General features: G+C 41.5%; 1 protein-coding gene across 6 annotated transcripts in view; it reads left to right on the top strand.

The window, feature by feature from the left end:
• The window catches only part of FLNB (filamin B), a 199403-nt gene that overhangs the window by 143700 nt on the left and 33151 nt on the right, over window positions 1–22552 (top strand). Inside the window, exons 27-37 of one of the 6 annotated variants that reach the window (XM_033925800.1) lie at window positions 2435–2591; window positions 3991–4180; window positions 6250–6497; window positions 9269–9340; window positions 9832–9903; window positions 11880–11982; window positions 14017–14157; window positions 18334–18462; window positions 18753–18926; window positions 20734–20892; window positions 21423–21626. In XM_033925800.1, coding sequence (XP_033781691.1) covers window positions 2435–2591; window positions 3991–4180; window positions 6250–6497; window positions 9269–9340; window positions 9832–9903; window positions 11880–11982; window positions 14017–14157; window positions 18334–18462; window positions 18753–18926; window positions 20734–20892; window positions 21423–21626 — 1649 coding nt within the window. The remainder of the gene's footprint in view (window positions 1–2434; window positions 2592–3990; window positions 4181–6249; window positions 6498–9268; window positions 9341–9831; window positions 9904–11879; window positions 11983–14016; window positions 14158–18333; window positions 18463–18752; window positions 18927–20733; window positions 20893–21422; window positions 21627–22552) is intronic. The other 5 variants (XM_033925801.1, XM_033925802.1, XM_033925804.1 and 2 more) reach the window with 5 other exon arrangements.

Consider the following 22552-nt stretch of genomic DNA (forward strand, 5'->3'; position numbering starts at 1 on the left):
AGAAATAAAACCAGAAATGCATTTCCTTTTCTTTTGAACACAAAACAAAGATATCTGCCATATACATTTCCCAAGGCAGATGACTCTATGCAATGTCACCTCGGTAACAAAATACAAAAATAGACAAATACACCCCCTCCCTTTTTACTAAACCACAATAGTAGGTTTTAGCACAGGGAGTTACGCTGAATGCCTCGCGCTGCTCTCAATGCTCATAGGCTCCCTGCGCTAAAAAACAATATTGCGGTTTAGTAAAAGGGAGCCATAGTGCAAAATATAGACAGCAGATATAAATTCTCAAAACAGACACATTTTGATCACTAAATTGAAAATAAAATCATTTTTCCTACCTTTGCTGTTTGGTGATTTCATGAGTCTCTGGTTGCACTTTCTTCTTCTGACTGTGCATCCAATCTTTCTTCCTTTCTTTCAGCCTCCTGTATGTTTCCTCTCCTCCAGACCTCATTCTCTCCCCCAACTTTTTCTTTCTGTCTCCCTGTTCCCCCTTCTTTCTGTCTCTCTGTCTGCCCCCTTTCTTTCTTTCTCCGTGCCCTCCCCCAAGCCACTCGGTTTGCTGCCACCGCCATCGGGGAATAGTCCCCAAGCCACCGCTGTCCCAAGCTTTCCCTGCAGAAGCGTCGCGCTGACCAGCATTCCGCTCCCTGACGTCAATTCTGACGTAGGAGAGGAAGTTCCGGGCCAACAAGGCATTTCTCCTCATTCCATCCAGCCTGAGCCCCATCTCTCCTTGATCCAGCATTTCCCTTCTGTGTCTGTCAGAATTACCATTCCACCTATTTTCCAGCATCACCCTTCTTTGTGTCCATCTCACCTATATCCCTATCTCACCACTTTTTCAGAATCTTCATTTGTCTCTGTCCTTGTCTTTACCCCATATTCACCATTTGCCCTTTCAATGTCTTTATCTCCCCCCCCCACACACACTTTTTCAGCATTACTTCTATGTCTCTATTTCACCTCCTCTTCATGTCCCCTCTGTATCTCTATCCTTATTCAGAAGGTCCTGCTTACCCTTTCTCTTCTTTGTGTCACTATCTCCATTTTCAGCTTTCCCCCTTTTTCCTTTGTTAATGCACCCTGTAGCCAGAATCTTTCCACCCTCTCTCCACTCCGGCCCAGCATGAAATATTTCCTTTTGTTTCCCTCCCCTCTCTCTTCTCCTCCCTCACCCACGAGTCCTGCATCTGGCCCTCTCCCTTCTACCTGCACCTGGCAACACCCCCCTGCTCCGCGGCTCTCTTAAGCAACTCGTCAGCAGCGGTGATCAAGACAAGCTGCCGACATCGAGGCCTTCCCTCTACGAGTCCCACCTTTGTGGAAAAAGGAAGTTGAAACAAGCGGGACTCGCAGAGGGTAGGCCCCGACGCCAGAAGCTTGTGTCGATCGTTGCTGCTGAGTTGCCGAAGAGACCCGCAGGTAGAAGGGAGAGGGAGATAGGAAGGCTGTAGAAGCTCCGGAGCATGACACCGAACCCAGCCAGGATGATTTCTTTTTCAGGCTGCTGCTGCCGCTGCCATCCCCCACCCGAAATGACAAAAAACAACCTAATGCCCGCGTCGGGAAATAGCCATGCTGAGCAGTGAGCTCAGCACGTACACAGATGAAAGCCTTGCTTGCTGATTGGTCCGGCGGCACGGTGGGGCGGGGCCGCCGGACCAATCAGCAAGCAAGGCTTTCATCTGTGTACGTGCTGAGCTCACTGCTCAACATGGCTATTTCCCGACGCGACGCCAGACTTGCATCGCCAGAATTTAGGTAGGTTGTTTTCATCCCCGTGGGAGTCCCGTGGGCAAGGGGGCGTCCCCGTGGGAGTCCCGTGGGTCAGGGGGGCATCCCCGTGGGAGTCCCGTGGGCCAGGGGGCGTCCCCGTGGGAGTCCCGTGGGCCAGGGGGGGAACCCGCGGGATCCCCGCGGGACCCGCGGGATCCCCGCGATCCCCGTTCCCGTGCAGACCTCTACTGCAAAGGAGAGAACTGCCAATAGGGGAAGGATACAAGAAAGGAACTAACCTACCCCCTCCTTTACAAAGCCATGCTAGTGGTAACAGCTCCAATGCTCCTGGAATTCCACAGAAGGGATTTTTGTCATAGACTTTATATACAGAGGATTAGTCTGATTAGGATATGCCTTGGGGTTTTGGTTTTTTTTTTTGTAAACCGTACCAAATGCTGCCAGTAGCTAAAGGAAAAAATACTTCCTGATCTGGAGTAGGTGAGGCTTTGTGGTTGTCATACTAAGGATCTTGGTTCCAGGTAAGTAAATAGCACATCTTACAGGTAGGGTTGGTTTGGTTGGGATCTTGGTCTGTTGTGTAAATATTTTGAGATGCCACCGTCAGTCTGATAGTTCACAGGTTTTTTTCAAGCTGTGCATATTGCATTTGAATGACAACATTCTTTTTGTTTTTAACTAGTCCTTTCAAGGTGAAGGTTCTTCCAATATATGAGGCCAGCAAAGTGACAGCAAGTGGCCCAGGACTCAGTTCACATGGTGTTCTAGCTAGTCTGCCTGTGGATTTTGCTGTTGACGCAAAAGATGCGGGGGTAGGACCCCTCTCTGTGCAGATAACTGTAAGTAAAGTGTATAGCAAACTGAAAAATCAGATGTACTGCTGGCTAAATTTAGTCTAATCGCTGTACATAATTTGAGTAGCATTAAATGCTATAAGCAAAAGATGGGCCATCTGGTCTGGTTCTACAGCCTACATAGGATGTTTACTTTTTTCATCCCCTAAAGAAAAAATGTACTTGGGTATATTAGGATAGTAACTTGATACAATGTAATTTGTAATTTATTTCTTATATACCGCTAAAATCCGTTAGGATTCTAAGCGGTTTACAGAAAAATAGACAATAGGGTGCATTAAAATTATAAGTAAAATAGGTACTTAGAAATTCCCTTACTGTCCCGAAGGCTCACAATCTAACTAAAGTACCTGGAAAAATGACAATTAGTAGAGTAATGAAGAAATAAAATAGAGAATAGATGAGAAAAATAAGAAAATAAACATTCTAATAAGACTACAATGATCTAAAGGACTTTGAAAGGTTGAAAAAAGAGGGGAGATAAGAATAGATGCAGAGGGAGAACCGTTGAAGCAATAGAATTCTGGAGAAATTTTAAATGAAATTTGAATGATAAAATAAAACAAAATAAGTGGTAAAACAATAAGTGAGATTAAAAAAATATATCATAAACTACTCCAAGTTGAGGTCACCTATTTTTATTGTTGCTTGAGACAGGTACATTGACTCTCTAAGGGAGAAGGTTTGATAGATGGCATGAATAGGCAGACTACATAGAAAAAGGAAGCAGATAATCAAATGATCTGAAGATTGATCGTGTACCAAAGCACAGCCAGGAAAGGGTATAGCTAGCAGGAAAAATCTGGTAAAGACGTTTTATGCAGACAATTCTCTAGTATCGCCTAATTCTGGAGACTCTCCCAAGAGGATGGACAGTAGGAGAGCAACCCTGAAGAGGAAGATTTGAAATGATGCTGAACATGGTGTGGTGTTGGGTGATGTCCTAATTCATGTTTTAGGGGTGGAGGGTTATTCGTTTCCAGATATTAAGTACATATGCAAATATGGTCTCCATTTGTGTGAACACATCCTGGAACAAGGATGAGCTGGAAAGGAGGTGGTCTTAAGGTTGGATGTATGGAATATCTTCTAAAGAAAGACAAAAATAAATGTTCAAGAACTGGGGGGGGGGGGTTTGGTAGAAAGAATACTTAACTGGAGGCAAGGACCTTGCCCATTTTACATATTAAAGGACCCTACTTAGACTGTAGTGTACTTGAGCTGATGTTGAGATGCTACTGGTCTGTTACAGAATAATTTACCTGCAGCCTCAAAAGAATATAAATTTGATAGCAAAGATCAGGCTTGAGTTACTGAAGTTGTACATAGACAGATTTGCCTTTTGAACGGAACTAAGCATTATTTCATGTGTTTTGGCTTTTAGGATCAAGAAGGAAAGCCGAAGAAAGCAGATATTCATGACAACAAAGATGGCACCTTTGCAGTGTCCTACATCCCAGATAAGACTGGTCGTTATCAGATTGCTGTCAAATATGGTGGGGATGACATACCTTTATCTCCTTACCGAATCCGTGCCACAGCAGCTGGTGATGCCAGCAAGTGTACTGCTACAGGTATGGATCTGCTTCCTGTTTTTTTCACAAGTATCTTATCTATAGTCTGTGGCATAGTATGGGGTGGTGGCACACCCCCTGCTCCATCTTGCCCCCCTCCTCCATTCCACACTTGTGTTCTTTCTTCCCCCTCCCATACCTCTAAATCGTCAAGCGAGTGGCTTCACCAGCATGCTCCTCACACCAGCGTTGGACTTCTCTCTCTCTCTCGCTCCGTGAACCGGAAGTGATTCAGAGGGGAACCAGGCTGGTGCGAGCAACAGGTAGGAGAAGTTGCTCGTGCTAGTGAAGATCTTGAGAGGTACAGGGTGGGGGGAATGGATGGCAGAGCAAAGAGGTGCCGATGCCCCCACCGACATGGCACCTGGGGCAGTCTGCCCCTCCCCCTTACTACATCACTGTCTATATAGTTTTTTCTATTCCACCTTATTCCAAGGTGAATTGCAAAACAGTATATACACACATCAAAAATACTGCATATCTGCAAGTTCATTATAATGATTCAAGGAGCCACTTTCATCTGACAAAACAGGTGCCTCTAGGTCTTACACATCCATGTAAGAGCCAGAGGCAATTAGTTCTATTCCAGAGGGAGCAGCATAGGAAAAGGAACTCTTCCTTGTTGCATCGCGATGCATCTGTTTCAAAGCTGGCACCACCATAAGATTACTCAAAACAATTTCTGTCAGTATGTGAACAAGGTCAGAACTCCGAGCTGAAATCATATATCAACCTTAAACAAAAAACGTTGATGTTGAAAGCTCATGCCTAGCTTCAATTAGTTTTGAGTATTCTGAAAGGTTTTGTTATGAGATGGGTCATGGGTGGAGCGCCACACGCTAGACTGTTCCCTATTTAGAGAGACGAATGCTGAAACCTGATCAGCCCAATCTACACAGCCTAGACGCGTTTTTGTTTTTTTTCTTCAACATTTTGTAGGAATGACTCTGGTTGTACTCTAGCTATGCTTCACTTTCTGTAGTGTTTCTCATTGTACTCCAAGCTTAGTGACTGCAGCTTAGTTTGTCAAAATTCCAGTCTTTCTGTTGTGGAGCGGTTTAGTGGTCCTCTTTCACAGTGTTTAGGCTAAGATATCCAGTTTCATAATTTTAAAAACCTGGGTTCCCTTAACTTATTTGTCTTCTAGCTTGTCCTAGTTCCTGAAGCGAAACCTGCTAAATTGCATACAGAGGAGGCATTTGTACAGAGCTGACATTTTTAACTCACCACGGCAAAAACTTGGGTATGGAAAATTGTCCAAGTGGCCGTAGGAGTCTCCAACAAAGTAATCAAATCTGCATTGCAAAACAATTTCCTTATAGATTAACGTTGGATCCACCCTTCCTGTAGATTAAACTTGTGTTATTTTGAGAACATTAGGCAGCTTATTCCCAGGCCAGTGACACACTGATCTAGATATGTTTCAGTTAAATGTCATACCGTTAAGCTTAGTTTAATTCCCATGTACAAGGCTATGTATTTGCACTGGTACAATTGATCCTCCAGCCCTATGCTGTAATGTTTCATGCAATATCTGGGTTTGCGTGTAGGTATGTTAAAAGACTAAAATTATTCTTATATTCCAGGCTTGTAGTGCAAATTGCTACAGCTAAAACTTTAAACTGCAGCGAAACCTTGGTCTGCGAGCATAATTTGTTCCAGAAGCATGCTTGTAATCCAAAGCATTCATATCGTATATCAAAGCAAATTTCCCCATAGGAAATAGTGGAAACTCAGATTCGTTCCACAACCCAAAAACTGTAATACAAAATACTATCCGTACTTGTATTGCAAGATCTTGCTCGTTCGGAACAGTCACTACACTCCTGCAGCGTCGGAGAGAGAAGAACCATCGGCTCAGTTGTGATGTGTATATACTGTATGTACTTGTATTGCAAGACATTGCTTGTATATCAAGTTAAAATTTAATCAAATGTTTTGCTTGTCTTGCAAAACACTTGCAAACCAAGTTACTTGCAATCCAAGGTTTTACTGTATTCCAAAAGTCCTTCCTTGCTCTCAGTAATAGATGCTTGATTTTTGGACCGTCTAATCGTTCTGTTCCATAGGTCCCGGAATTGAGCCTACTGTAAAGACTGGTAAAGAGGTTGGTTTTGTGGTCGACGCAAAGTCTGCGGGTAAAGGAAAAGTGACCTGCACAGTTCTCACTCCTGATGGGACGGAAGCTGAAGCAGACGTGATTGAGAATGAGGATGGGACATATGACATCTTCTATACCACCGCTAAACCGGGACCCTATGTCATTCATGTCCGCTTTGGTGGGGTGGATATTCCAAATAGTCCTTTTACAGTGATGGTAAGGTATTTTTACATAAAGCTAACTAAGGTGTGGGGTGTTATATCTGTAGTCATAGGACAGATACCATTTTAACATACTAATTCGGTTCATAGACAACGGCGCGAAAGACAAAAGCGCACACCGCTCTAAATTACAGTTTTTAGGTGCTCCGACGGGGGGTTTTGTTGGGGAACCCCCCCCCCCAGTTTACTTAATAGACATCGCGCCGGCGTTATGGGGGGTTTGGGGGGTTGTAACCCTTACATTTTACTGTAAACTGAACTTTTTCCCTAAAAACAGGGAAAAAGTGAAGTTTTCAGTAAAATGTGGGGTGTTACAACCCCCCCCCCCAGCCCCCACAACGCGGTGCAATGTGTATTAAGTAAAGTGGGGGGTTCCCCCCCATATCCCCCCGTAGGAGCACTAAAAACTAATTTAGAGCGGCGTGGCGGCGCGCACTGCGCTCAATTGTCTAGGCGCGCCTTTGTCCCGGCGCGCTTTTGACCTGACACCACTAATTCTAATTTAGAAAAATATTTACAACTTGGGTAGACTGAAGGTGATTGGCCACAACTGTTCTGACCATAAGCAGTGATGATGTAAAACATTTTGAATAGCCCCAGAATCCATGAGTCTCAAAGCTATCCCAGTTGAGTCACACTGGTTTTAGCTCTGACAAATGCTATCTGTTTATGGTTTTTACAGTTTGCATGGTCACTGCTAGATAACGAGGAGTATTTTAATTTCTTGTGGGGTAAATGGAAAGCACACAGTTGAACAAGGCTTATCACTGAAGCATGTAAGTGTTGTAACTGGATCATGAGAAGGGGACTTGTTCCTGCAAAACAGCATAGGACTTGCTTTTTTATTTTTCTGGTGTTGAAAACTAAATAGTACAAGATAACACATTCTCTGCTTCATTTGGATGCCAAACTGATAGACAGCAAATTGCATGCGATTTTCTCTACCTAGGCTAGGCCAAGTTATATTAAAGCTTGATATACCAGTGTTTTGAGGTGGTTTACAGATCTCAAAAGAAGAGAAGGAAAAAAATAATTCTGGAACTACATTATGCTAAGAGAGACTAGAGGATGCTGGGTCCAGCTTTTGCAGCCTGGGCTGATGCCTGGCATAGGGGGTGGGAATTATCAAAGACATGAAAGAAATGTTAGTTTAAACCAGTTTAAATATTGAGTTCAGTAGAAATCGGATAGCTTTAGTATTGCGGTGTGTTAACTTTTAAGGTTCTCTTTACCACAGTTTCAACTCCATGGCTTCAGCCCACTGGTTTTGATAATGCTTGCTTTAAAATGGTAGAGAAAATTTTGATCAGAGCTCAAAATATTTTGATCTAGGTTGCGGTTTTGAGTTCCTGGGAAATAGTTATTTTTGCAGGCTGTACTCCATCTCCCCCCAACACTTTTTTTTTTTTTCTCATTTAAAAATATAATAAAGTGGGCCTTGTTTCTGGATGGGAGACCTTTCATGCAAGAGTCTTATGCCATTCTTTCAGAAGCTTAAATGTAGCTGCTTTACCTTCCTCATGGGGGAATTCCCTACCCCTGCACAATGCACAGAATTCTGTACTTGCGTAAAATTCTGCAAAAGTTGTTGCGTCTGGCCTGTTCTGCCATAACCTCCCTCCCCCCCCCCAACCAGAAATCACAAAGCAAAAGCAGGAATTGAATGTCTGCACAGTCATTTCCTCTGCTAATTTAAACTATTCATGTGAACTACACAGGCTTCCCAGCAGCTCGCATGAGCAGTATGGTCTAAGCCGGAAGCAAGGAGGGAATGATCAGATGAGCAGGAAATGAACTACTGCATGATCTGGGGAGGGGGGCAGAGGGGGAGAGAAAGCAGGAGAGATCTGCTGCCAGCTCTGTGCACTATGCATGGGGGGGGGATTAGAACAAGCTTGAGGTTGGGAGCAGACAACTTGTTCTTGCTAAGAGAGGGCGAGAACTGTACCTGAAGTGAGGGATCTAGAGAGGCAGGAACATGAGGTAAAAGGTAAAGAATGATACGGGGATAAATTTTTCCCCTGTCCTCGCAAGAACTCAATGTTCCTGTCCCCGTGAGTTTTTGTCGCTGTCCCTGCCCCATTCCTGTAAGCTCTGCCTTAACCGCACAAGCCTTGAACACTTATGATTTTAAAGTGTTGGAAGCTTGTGCAGATAAGAACGGAGCTTGCAGGAATGGAGCAGGGACAGGAAAAAAAACTGTTTTTCTCTAGTAAAAGGCATTCTGTCCAGAACCGCTGCAAAAGTAGAATTTGGGCAAATTGTGCACAAAATTACCCCAGGAGTACCCTGTACGACTGCTGGTGTGAGCAGGTAGAGAATGACATGGGGACAAATTTGTCCTCGTCCCCGCAGGAACTCCATTTCCCCATCCCGTCCCCGTGAGTTTTTGTCGCTGTCCCTGCCCCATTCCTGTAAGCTCTGCCATGACTGCACAAGCCTCGAACACTTGTGATTTTTAAAGTGTTGGAGGCTTGTGCAGATGAGACCGGAGCTGGCAGGAAAAGAACTCGCGGGAATGGGAAAAAAATTTGTCCCCGTGTCATTCTCTATGAGCAGGCTCTAGTTAAATTCACACCAGAAGGTCAAGTATAGCCAGTTGTCATATTATGCTATGTTGCCAAGCAGTTATATGGCATCGCCAGTTGGCTTAAATGTTTAGATAACTTGTATAATAAGGTAGAGTAGCACATATTCGCTTCTATATGTTAACATGTGAACACTTAAAACCTTTTTGTCAATGTGTAACCATTTACCACTAACCAGGCTACAGATGAAGGACCAGTGGAGGTACAAGAGCAGCTGGTTAGTGCATGTCCTCCTGGATTCCAGCCATTGGTACACCACTTTTTTTTACAGTTATTACTTTCTACACTTTTTAACATCTTCTGTTTCAGAAGACTTGGCTGTTTGGGACTACTTTTGGTTTTTCTTGCTTTCTCACGTATTCCTAGCAGGTGACCCCCCCCCCCCACCCCCCTTGATCCATAACACTTTGTATTTTAGTAGGGAAGAGAAGTGTAAACATTTATTACCGACAATCAAACTTTTATTCCTGGAGGCGCAAGATTCTGTGGTTTGGTGTTATGCAGCGTTTTTTTATTTTAAAAGTGCAAAAGTCGGTTGTCATGGACGTGTAACTTTCATAGATTTTGAGGAGGCTGGGTGGGAGGCGAAGGGGAGAGATGTTTTACTATCTTGAATAAATCGGTGTTTAATGGGGCTTAAATCATGCATGCACAGCCGTAATGTCCATGACTTCCTGCTGTATGAAGTCGGTCACCAAATGAGCTGCTTGCTACAATAACCTTCCATTTACCACTGACCAGGCCACGGACGAAGGACCAGTAAAGATGCAGGAGCAGTCGGTTAGTTCATGCCCTCCCGGATTTCAGCCATGGGTACACGTTTATTTACCTTTTTTTTTTCTGTTGTCATCTCTTTCACGCTCTTCATTGCAGCAATGACACATCTTCTTGGAACTTGCTCAAGCTTTACTCAATCCATCAGTCGGCACGCTTCTCCATTTAATCCAGGGCATATTCTTTTAAAGGGGACGCTATAATCTTCTCATTGATCTCTTCAGGGTATTTTCTGGAATAAGCTGCTGGAGGTTTCATTCCTAAGAGGGGTGGGGAGGGGGGGGATGATTTCAACTATTTAGATCTTCTTTTGCTTTGCTTTAATGATCACCATGGCAACTGGCAGACTTTGCTTCACTAGTTTGAGGGGGTGAAATTTTTATTTCATTTCACTTTTTTTTCTAATCACTGCTGTAATTACTCTGCTTACAGCTTCTGTTGTTGTCTTTGCACTTCCTTTTGAAATTCACTGTTTTTTCCAGGCCATGACAATCTAAAATTTTCTCTTTCAGGTAATCCTGGATTGGGAGGGGGGCTTGAATTTTTACTATGACTTGTTTCTATGGTGCTACAAGACGCACAGAGCTGGACACATTTATATGCAATTACTTTCTTTACCCCTAGTGGGTTCGCATGGGGCATGGAGGATTAGGTGACTTGCCCAGGGTCACAAGGAGCTGAAGTGGGTCTTGAACCTGTACTAATCATTTGGCTACTAGAGAATGACACGGTGACAAAATTCATCACCGTTCCCGTCCCCGTGGATAACCGCGGGAAACCATCTTCATATCATTCTTTAAGGAGAGAGGGAAGAATCAGAGTATGAATGGCCACAACCACTGACCCGCAAGCTTTGCTTTGAAGAATGCTGGTGTAGAAGGACTGAGGTTGAAATAGACACTAGAAAATGGCATGGGAGTATTTCCCGCGGTTATCCGCGGGGACGGGAACGGTGATGAATTTTGTCACCGTGTCATTCTCTACTTCAGATAAAGCACAAGTAGACTAGACCAATGATTCCCAAACCTGTCCTGGAGGACCACCAGCCAGTCAGGTTTTCAGGATAGCCCTAACGAATATGCATGGAGTAGATTTGCATGCCTGTCGCCTCCATTATATGCAAATCTCTTTCATGCATATTCATTAGGGCTATCCCAAAACCTGACTGGCTGGTGGTTCTCCAGGACAGGGTTGAGAACCACTGGACTAGACTATAAACATTACTATTGAAACAGCCCTCAGCCATCAAAACAAAAATATCTTGTCGCATAGTGAGTTTAAGGCGGCAATGAATCCCCTCAGATTGCTCATGTCTGTTTTATGGGTTCTGGTCATGTTCCATGTATACAGAACTGATACTGCTTCAAGATTGTGTACAAAATGCAAGCTATTGCCAGGTCCTTTGACCCCTGAACATTAGCACACTTTCCTGCAGTAACCAACTAAGTTATAGTCTGGTGGTTAGAGCTGTGGGCCAAGAACCAGGGACAAAAGGGTTCAAGTCCCATTGACTTTTATGACCTTGGACAAGTCCCTTTCTCCTGTAACCTCGGGTGCCTAGATTAGAGGGTCTTGGTTGCATTCAGGTCCAGTAAGCTGTGAGCCACATTAAAGATTAATTTGAAAGGTGGGTTATGTTGAATATTTGGGAAACGGTGTAAAATATGAAATTTTGAAGGCAGCCTGTTTAGTAAGTGAATTTTTATCTAAAATAAAAAAAAATAAACCTGTAGCTTTCAGTGCTTTGCACTGAAGTATGGAGTCCAAACTACAGACTGACGTGCGAGGTCTCATTGTAGAGTAACTTTAACTATAGGAGGTGCAAGTGGTCTTCGAAAAAGTAGTTATGCCACATTAGTTCACATAATTCCTCACTCTTTTTGAGAGCTACCAATGTAGCATATATCTGCAAATAACGTTAGAGCAGAGATTGAACTTGAATTTCATTATGCCCAGCAAGATGTAGTGTGTTTGTAAAATGATTTATTTCTAATCTCCTTTTGTTGACACTTCAGGTTACAGAGTCGGCGTATTCTCCAGTTAGCGCTGTGAACGGCATGGGATATAGGCCTTTTGACTTGGTCATTCCCTTCTCAGTAAGGACTGGAGAAATAACAGGTAAGCAACTCGTCATTTCAGCTTGTTGTATTTGTAAGCTTTCTTAACTGTTCCATGAGGACTGACCATTCAGTCTGCTTAGGTGTGGTCAGATTATAAGACACCATCTGCCAGCTCTAGACATGATTTAATTTATGCTGTTTGCTCAGATTGCTAGCCAAAGGGTACGTCGGCACCCTTGCAGATGAATGCAGCATTTAATTTCGTACAATAGCAGGATTAACTTGAATTACGAAAGGTGAAGAGAATGTATAAATCTTAAACATAGTTCATTTGAGCTCCAATCGGAACAATATGAGACCCAATATGTATGTTCAACAACTACCAGATGTGCCAAAAACATAAACGCACTGAGTAGAATCAGTGATATTGTATTTGTTAACAGAGGAAAAAACTTTAAAAAAAAAACCCCAGTGTGTTTGTTCACACAAGACACGTTATTTTGGGTTCAAGGGTATCATCATAGGTCAAGAAAATTGTTTCTATAGTTTTCCATAATGTTTTTATTTTTGTTTTTAATTATTTCCAAATATTTAAATTATCAAATTTCACATAAGTCTATTTATGATCACAATGTCAACCAGCATGTAGAAAGGCTTGGCTAAATTTGTATCTTACCAGAGCTGATGATAGACAGCGAGCATGAGCTAGGACCTAACAGAGAGGTTTTTTTTTTTGTTTGTTTACACTACAGCGCCCCTTTGAGGAACCGAAATTACACTACAGTGCCGGCATGGGATTGGCGAGGGCAAAGAGGGGTGGGGTGGGTGAAGAGGCTACAAAATAAACCCGCCAGGATGTTTGAGAAAAACCCATCCAGTTGGGCAAGAAAATCGAATTGAAAAATCAATAAGCCAAATTTTGAATTGAATCGAAAAATGTTTCCCTGAATCGGGTAGCACCATTGTGCATAATTGGTGAGCATATTGCTGAACCACTTACCATGGTATATTAAGAATACCACATTTTTAGCAGTGACTCGTTAGTGCTGCTCTTGATTTCTAGAGCAACCCTGCCTTCCAATGGCAAATGCCTCTTCATAAGTCAGTCTTTTTTGTCTTTTCCAGTTAACCTTATTTTTAACAGAGAATTTGGCAGTAAGTGGGCACTTTGATGTGGAAAGCTGCTTTTGCATACTAGATAAGAGAGAGTGTTGCCAATCATTAATTGCAAAACAGTTGACATGTTTGGACTACCTGAGTCCACTGTTCGATTTCAGGGTAGGTTAGCTACGAACCAATGGGGTATGAGAGAGTAGCACAGCCATTGCCTTATTACCTTGGGCAGCTTGAGTTGGTTAACTAATTTCTGAACTAAATGTTGATCTGCGGCCCAGTCATTGGACTTCATTCTCAAACTAAGTCTGCTTTAAGCTACAATGCCGCAGTCTCATGTTCTGGCTAGAATATTTGTTTGGGGGGGAGGCTAATCCATTGTAGTGAAAAGGGCATGTTTAGAAAATTACTTAACGCAATTATTTGTAGATGCCTTTTTTAGCCAATAATTTTCCGTGCTCCACAGTTGATGAATTATTCATGATTCTTATTATATAAGCTATGGTATTAGTTTGTAGATATGATTCCTGAGATTGTGCGTCTGTTTTATCATGTTTTTATAAAATTATGTATGTAAATTATGTAAACCGTTTAGTTTTAAACGGTATAGAAATTTTTAAAATAAATAAAAATTAAACTTTAGGTGTGAAAATATAATACTTGAGAGATTTTACTTATTATTATTATTTTTTTTTTTAAATTTCAGCAGGTGTAAGTCTGGCACACAAGGTTTGGGAATTGGCACAAAGCTTGGTTCTATTAAGGGCATGCTACTAAATCCAATGGATGTCCTTTTATCATGACTTTTTGTAATCTTAAACCTTGAATAATCTAAATCTACATATTCCAAAGTCTGATGCATCAGTATTTGAAGATCTAAATGTAGATTAACATTTTCCACTAACCTACTAGAACTTTCAAGCGCCGTTTCTAGAACCTGGGCCTAAGCGCGTTCTGGTATACTTTTTGTCCCAATTAGGTGAAGTCCACATGCCTTCTGGAAGGACTGCTCCTGCAGATATCGTTGATAATAAAGATGGCACTATAACGGTTCGCTATGCTCCTACAGAGACTGGGCTCCATGAGATGCATGTTAAATACAATGGCAGCCATATCCCAGGTGAGTGCTGCTATGCAAGCAAATATACTTGATGCTTTGACTGCAGAAGGGTTTGTACTTCCAAAAAAAAAAAATCCCTCTCACAAAGCATGTACACTTGCTTCATTTTGGCATGGTGGCTTTTACAATAACTTTTTTTTTTTTTTAATGGCATTTGCATGCGACATGTTGCTATGCTTAATCAGATAGTGAATTAGTTTCTTTATAGCTTGTGTTCTGAGGTGTTGTGTATTCCAAGTTAGGCTACTTGTTTGTATTGATTTTTGGGTCCCTGCTCTGTAGCCACACGGAGAGGGTGACATCTTATTTTCATGCCTTTTACCAACTAGCTTCTAGGTGTTTCTAATGATTTAACTGCTACTGGTTAATCTTGGTATTTAATATTTTATATTGGGAAGGTTTTTGGTATTTGGCTATGAAAAGATTCTTAATACCTTTTTCTTATTATATAAATCAGAACTAGCCTGTATATGTGAATTATTGTTGGGTTTCATAAGTGTTTTTTGAAGTGGCTCAGGAGGATGGGAGGGGGAGGGAATTTCATGCTGTACGTATGTAAAAGAAAAATGTATTGTCGAGTCACAAAGGTTTTTTTTTTTGCACTTTGAAGTAATAAAAATACTTAAACATAAATCAGAACTAGAGGACGCTTCCTCAGCTATGTGGAGTTGAGTAAATATTTGAAAGGTATAGAACCAAATATTTTCCAGAGAAGGGAAAATGGTAAAACCAGAGGGCATAACTTGAGGTTGCAGGGAGGAAGACTTAGGAGTAATGTTAGGAAATTCTTTCTCATGGAGAGGGTGGTGGATGCCTTGAATGCCCTCCTGAGGGATATGGTGGAGAGGAAAACGGTGATGGAATTCAAAAAAGCGTGTCTCATATATGGTGGTTCAGTGTACGATGGGAACTCCACTAACTTGGAACATGAGGACATTACTGGCCAGACTTTGCAGTAGATATCCATCAAACAATGGGATGGTTGGATAGGCTGGAGTGAGCTTAGATGGCAACTTCAGCAGATGGACAGTACCAGGTGGACTTTAGTCTATAGCCCAGAAATATCAAAGAAGAGATAAGTTACCGTATTTTTCAGTTCTATAAAACACACCTGACCATAAGACGCACCTTAGATTTAGGGGAGGAACCCCCCCCCCCAAAAAAAATTCTGAACCAAATGGTGTACCCTGTCCCCCCCTCTGGTGGTAGACTGGGACAGGGTACAGGGCAGGTCTAGTGGTAGGTAGGTAGGTAGGCAAGCAGCCAGTTGTTCCCCCTCCCCCCCCCCCCGGGGCAGATCTAGTGGTGTACTTGTACTTTGGTCAGGTTATTTAAAGTTCACTGTACTGACTACTAGGCAAGGACATCACTGGCGTCCAGTACACTTTTGGATCCAATACAAGATCTTATGTTTGATCCACAAGGCTGTTCGTATTGGCGGGACTACAAGAACTGACTGCAGCCATTCAGGGAACGGCGCAGGAACAGGCAGGCATGCAAAAAGTGCACGCCTGCCTTGTGCACTACTCTGCCACTGCCAGAAAAAAGCAGGGGAACAGATCAGTTAGGCAGGAGCGCGGAAAGTGCGCTGGACTGTCGGGATTTTTTTTTTTTAATGTACCAGGGTGTGTGGTTTGGGTTTTTTTTGTTATATTCGCTCCATAAGACACACCCTTATTTCCACCCACTTTTTTGGGGAAAAAATGCATCTTATGGAGCGAAAAATACGGTAATCGTGTCTTTTTAATGAGAATAACTAATAGGCAGACTGGATGGACCGTTCAGATCTTTATCTGCTGTCTTTTACTATATTACTGTGAGTACAGATTTATATGGTTTGTAGAAGCTTGTGGGGGTGAGGTAGAGAAATTCTTATATACATGTTTAGCTTTTTGCATGAATCACTTATCCCTTATTGCCTGCTCTCCTGTTGGCCATTGGAAATGTGTAGGAACCCATGATAGTTTGATTTGAAGGAGAGATTTTAGCACTCTATAGCAGGTGTAGGTATCCATAATATCTATTTTTCCTCTTAGGATATAATGAAGCCCTCTACCTCAGTGGTGCATCTGGGCTCACTGAAGGACCTAAACCCATTTCCCCCTTGCAGTATGTGCCTTATGGAACATGCTGAGGTGTAACTTTCACTTGCTAATCTCCATGACTTTTTGTTGCTTGTAAGTTAACATGCTGCTATATAGTTGAAGCTTTTATGCGAGATGCCCTCCATGTTTCTAGCTCATACTTGTCCATCGGTTCTGGACTGGTAAATTCACTAGTAAACGCCCTCCAGGGCCGGATTTTCCTATAGGCTAATTAGGCTTCAGCCTAGGGCCTCAAGATCAATAGGGGCCTACATTCAAATTGTTAGAAAAATTAAAATTACACTATTCTAAAAACAGTGAACACTAAAACACTGAACCGAAAATAAGGAGAAATTCTACGCTTCGGGATCGGAACCGGCTCCGGCCGCAACGGGGTGCCGACTCGGCTTCTCCCTTTCTTTTTCTCGCCCTGGGAGGAGGATCGGGGAGGGAAAGACGTCAGTCCGGAAACAGCTGGGCAAAGCCCAGCCCCGCGGGGAGAGAGGCAAAACGTGGATCCGTCAGGACAGGGCGGCCCAGACTGGCACCGGAGGGGGAGTGGGGGGGTTTAATGGAAGGCAGGCAGGCAGGATGGCATGGGGGGGTGTTCAATGGAAGGGGGATGGGAGGCAGGCAGGCATCGGAGGGGGGTGAGGTGAGGAAGGACGCACTGGGGGCACTTTGGACATAGGAAGGGGCAATGTTGTGTGTTATGTTTGATTAGTTATTGTTACAAGTACTATATATGGTGCTGAGAATAAATGTCCAAATAAGTGTTCTCGACTTTTTTTATTTATTATCCGTGTCACATTTTTTAATAAAGGTTAGTACCAATAACATGTTTCATTTAACATATTGATATATATCACAGTAATGATGTATTTTATTATCTCTCATGTAATTTACAAACTTAAAAATGGGAGGTGAAAGGTCCTCGTAAGTGGAATAGCCTAGGGCCTCTTTTCATCTAAATCCGGCCCTGACGCCCTCCCCAGCTTTCCCAGGTTCTGTACCTTTTTTTAATGAGCAACATGCTGCTACATACCATTTGAGCCTATATTTTTGAGATCCTCTAGCCAAGTGTTTGAGTTCAGTTGAACAGAGTCTTCCTAAAACAAAGTCCTTATCTGAACTACTACCTGTGGAGTTATAAGGAGGTTTGAAGCCATTTGAAATTTTAATAAGCTCAAAGTAGGTTCTGTTCCTCCATTATGCTGAATGTTAATACATCTGGTAGCACTTTTTTTTTTTTTTTTTTTTTAAGACTTAATATTTTCAACTGGATGTGTCTTGTATATTCATTTTTTTTTTATTTCAAATTCTTTATTCATTTTCAAATTACATTACATTACGGATTTCTATTCCGCCTATACCTTGCAGTTCTTAACAAGTATACAATAGTTAATCAAATATTCATACAAATCACTTGTAAAATTTATTCAATAATATCTTAAGTTTTAAATTACCCCTCCCCCCTCCCACCCATTCCAATACTAATAGTAATTCAATTAAATCATACAAATTATACCACCCCAATCCCACATTAGTGTTTAAGCCCGTTACAATAACGGGTGCTAGAGTAGATGTCTGTCTGTCTGTTTTTTGTTTTTTATTTGTCTCTCTCTCTCTCCCTGGACGCTGTCTGTCTGTCATTCTTTGTGTCTGTGTCTCTCCCTGGTCTCCTGTCTGTGCGTCTTTCTTTCTGTCTGTCTCCCTGGCCCCCCTGCTTGCCAAAGCAGCCTCCTTTCCCTCTCCCCCTGTTGTGCAATGCCTGCCTGCTTCGTGGCCCCCCTTCTGTTCCTCCACCCTCCCTGATTGCTGGAATTCCACCAAAAGGTGTAGTTAAGTCTTGTATAATCTTTCCAATTCCTAGTAATATGCTGAATGGCAACTCCTGTCATTATCAATAGAAGTTTATTGTTATTTGCTGAAATTTGGCTCTTTGATCTCATCGATGTTCCAAATAAAATTGTATCATAGGATAAGTCTTGTATATTCTTTAGTCTTCACGTATCATGAATGTAAAGACAAATGATGCAAAGAATAGTATTGAATTACCACCCTGTTCTCCTTTAAATTGTGTTTTTTTTAGAGAGCCCACTCCAGTTCTATGTGAATTATCCAAATACTGGGAATGTGTCTGCATATGGACCTGGTCTCATTTATGGTGTAGCAAATAAGCCAGCCACCTTTACTATAGTCACTGAAGATGCAGGAGAAGGTAAGCAGCACTTGTTGTTCTCTCCCCGCTTGTAGTCCGTTTTCCTGATTTGAGCGCAGGGGGTGGGGTGGGAAGAGGTTAACTAATTGTGGGTGAGGGCGAACATCCTATGTCTCCCAAAAGGCAATATTTTGCCAGCAAATGTTAAATCTCTATCTGAGACAAACCAGTTAGTAGCTTTCTGCATGGTTCTCATTGGACAGCCAAATTTGGCCGTGTAGTTTTGAGGGCCTAGCGAGGTGATCATCGTTGCAAAGGAAACAAGTGAACTTTCTTTTCTTTCATTAAAGGTGGATTGGATTTGGCTATTGAAGGTCCTTCAAAGGCAGAAATTAATTGCATTGACAATAAGGATGGCACGTGCAGCGTCACCTACCTGCCAACGCTGCCGGGGGATTATAACATTCTTGTCAAATATAATGATGTCCACATTCCGGGCAGCCCATTTGTTGCCAAAATCACAGGTAGCGTATACAGCTAAGGTTATTTCAGTAAACAACTTAAAAGACGGTAATGTGCAAGCAATCCAAGCAACAAACACGGAGCAGACAAGTAGATGTAGAAACGAGCAAATTACTGAACTTCAGGAAGTCTATTAAAAACTCACCTCTTCCCCTGACCCTTGGAGTATGCCAATCCAAATTCCCTGGACCTTCTGACAAAGGGCCCCAACCCGCTACTGTCTCGAGTCTAACATTAAGTCTGACCATGCCATGTTCTGTCTGTCATACTGTTCGCCATCCTTGTCCTATACACCATATTTACCATACTATGTTTGCCATGGTATAGTCTCTCCTATGTTTCGTCATGCATGCTCGCCTACCATTTTTGCCAAGTCATGTCATATATATACTGTTTGCCATGCTGTGTTTTGCTGAACTATACCGTGTTTTATCGTATTATGTTTTATCATGCTTTAACTATGTTTTTGCCATCTCTGTCCGTTTGCCATGCTACCTTTTTTACCATACTGTGTCTGACAATGCAGCACAGTGGTTAGAACTGCAGCTGGTGGGTTCAAATCCATGCTGCTCCTTATGATCCTGGGCAAGCCGCTTAATCCCCCTTTACCCCAGGTACATTAAACAGATTGTGATTCCACCAGGATAGACGGGAGAAAAACGTTTGAGTACCTGAATAATATCAGCTGTTCTGAGCTCCCCTGGGAGAATGATATAGAAAATTGAATGAATGAATAAGTGTTAAAACAGCCTTGATGTGGCCATGTTTTGCCTAAAAGGGCTGTGTTGGGGGTGGGATGATAAATCTTCCCCTATAAACCAAAATTGATCCAGAGGAATAAGAGTAGCAGTTTCAATACAGAGCAGCAGCACTTCCTCTGGAGTAGACGTGCTGTTCCTTTGGATCAATTTTAGTCTGTAAGATTTAGTATGGTCCCTCCCTACAGCCTTTTAGGCAAAACGTGGCCATATTGGGTGGGTTTAATAAATTGTTTCTACATCTACTGGCCTGCTCTATATTTGTAGTGCATTAGTAATGGTTTAACTTATTGTCTTAACTTTATACTTGTATGAAACATACTGTGAATCGAACTATACAATTCACAGAAAAAGCAATTCAAAATAAATCTAATTTAAACTTGAGGTAGACAGTTAAGCAATACAAAGTAGAAAAAGGAGCAATGGGACCAAACCAGAAAGAAAACTCATTCTCATACCAAGCTTTATAAGCTAGGCAGGTATTTTAAACACAACTGATTTCATACATTAAATGTAAATTCAATTCATAGATAGTATTAGACATTGAGTTTACCTTTATGTATGAAGTCACTTGTTATATAAAACTTTCCCATTGAGCCAAGACCCCTGTTTTTAAATGAATGGAGAATGAGTGCCTCCCTTTTTATCTATATTTGAGCAGAGATCTTTGTTTGCATTGTGGCTTAGTGTGAAATATTTTGATATTTGAGCTGTTAAAACCATTTGGTTTACTTTTTATAAAGCATACATGCTTGTCCATTAAGTCACATAATTTTGGTATGAATAAGTTCTTTCATTCTCACTTGATTTTTGTCCCAATGCTCCTGTATATCCTTTCTAGAACAGGCTGATTTCCACACAGCTGTTCACAGCAATCCAGTTTTAATTAAAGACTAAAAGACATGTTCCAGATCTCAATACGTCAAAATTCTTGGCAAGCACAATTTTCAGTGACTGCCTAAATGATTGGAAGCTTATTGGTCAGTAATTCTAGGGTAAAAATGTGCCAATATATATATATATATATATATTTTTTTTTTTTTTTTTGCAGATGACAGCAGGAGACGGTCCCAAGTTAAGCTTGGCTCTGCTGCAGACTTTTTACTGGACATCAACGAAACTGACCTTAGCCTCCTGACTGCTAGCATTAAAGCTCCATCTGGCCATGATGAACCTTGTCTTTTGAAGAGATTACCAAACAATCATGTTGGTAAGTTTGAGGCATTGGGTTGAAGATCACTAACACCTTAAGTCACTATCTCAACAGAGAAATAAATATAAATTTGAATCCCACAGGAAAACAAACCCAGTCATGGTGAAGTTTTAACTGAATAGGCAAAAACGCTCAGACTTCAAAAATCAAATACTTTAGTATATTAACCCACTCTGTGAGAAACATAACATTGATAAGCTAGAACAAGACCAATGAAGAAAACTAATTGTACTGTCTGATAAAAGCAACACTTATATTTTAGCTGAAAGCGCCATATCCTGTTATACCTTCGTTCAATTCAATTTACATAGAGAAAACAAGTTATTTAGCCTATTGGATATAGTAAAACATTCTGGACTACATCTTGGGCTTCAAATCTATCAAGCCTTAATAGCACTATTTTGTTCTGTAGTTTGGCATATTTGCATTCCATAGAAGAACAAAGTAATGTGTTGTATCACACACTCATCAGGAATACACGTGAACTTGAATGGTATGTAACTTCTGCAGTGTGGCTGGCTTTGCAGGCATTTCCTTTATTCCACGCGAAGTTGGTGAGCATCTGGTGAGCATTAAGAAAAATGGCCGTCATGTACCCAACAGCCCAGTGACAATAATGGTGGTGCAATCAGAGATTGGCGATGCAAATCGCGTGAGGGTTTCGGGACCCGGATTAAGAGAAGGGCGTACATTTGAGATGTCGGAATTCATTGTTGACACACGAGATGCAGGTTAGTATATTTTGTACAGGATAAATATGAAGTGGTTATTTTTTAATAGCAGAACAGATTTTATTTCCCTGTAGTGCTGACAGTTCTGTACTTTTTTATATGCTTATGTCATCCTATTGAAACCTATTTACTTTTTCCAACAATCTACAAAAGGTTCAGAGGGCTTAGATTTTCTTTACTTATGCTGGTATCATATCCAGTATTATCTAATCTAAGCCAATTACAATATATCATCCAAAAAATATATACCCAAATAAGAAATTTGTATTTATATTGTGAGCTGCCTCGGGAAAGGCGGGTTAAAAATAAAACAAACAAAAAAAAACAATCAATAAAATTCACAAACAACCATAAAAGCAATTAAAAAAAAATGTCAAATTCATCATGGAAAGACTTGCAATATAAGAATTTCAGAGCTCTCTAGGGCTGCTGGTAAAATTCCATCAACACCCAAAAGACTGTCAAAATAGACTATTGGAAAAATAAAGATTTTTTTTTTTTTTATAATAACAAACACCAGAAAAGATATATAGAGCTACAGCTGCCTAAAATCAGGACGCACTTTGCAGAATCGGGGCCTATAGGTTCATACTAGCTCTAGCACAACTGTTAGAGGTTATAACTTTATCCCATAAGCAATGGTAGTTTTTTATTTAAAAAAAAAATTTCTAGTCTGCTACATCCAACAGTTCTGCAAAGGTTACAATAAAAAAAAACCCAAACCGTAAAAATAGCATAGTGGCACAATATTTACAATAAAAAAAGTACAAATTTTAATAAAATAAGTTACAAATAGGATTTAGAAGTTCCCCCAGCCTCAACTCCCTAAGGTCATCTGTTATCAAAAGTTGCGACAAAAGTGGAACATGTCATGAAAAATCTGGAAATGTGAATTGGGCTTTGTCCTTTGGGTTCCCCCTTACTAC

Source organism: Geotrypetes seraphini, chromosome 17, assembly GCF_902459505.1.
Source record: "Geotrypetes seraphini chromosome 17, aGeoSer1.1, whole genome shotgun sequence".
Lineage (NCBI taxonomy): Eukaryota > Metazoa > Chordata > Amphibia > Gymnophiona > Dermophiidae > Geotrypetes > Geotrypetes seraphini.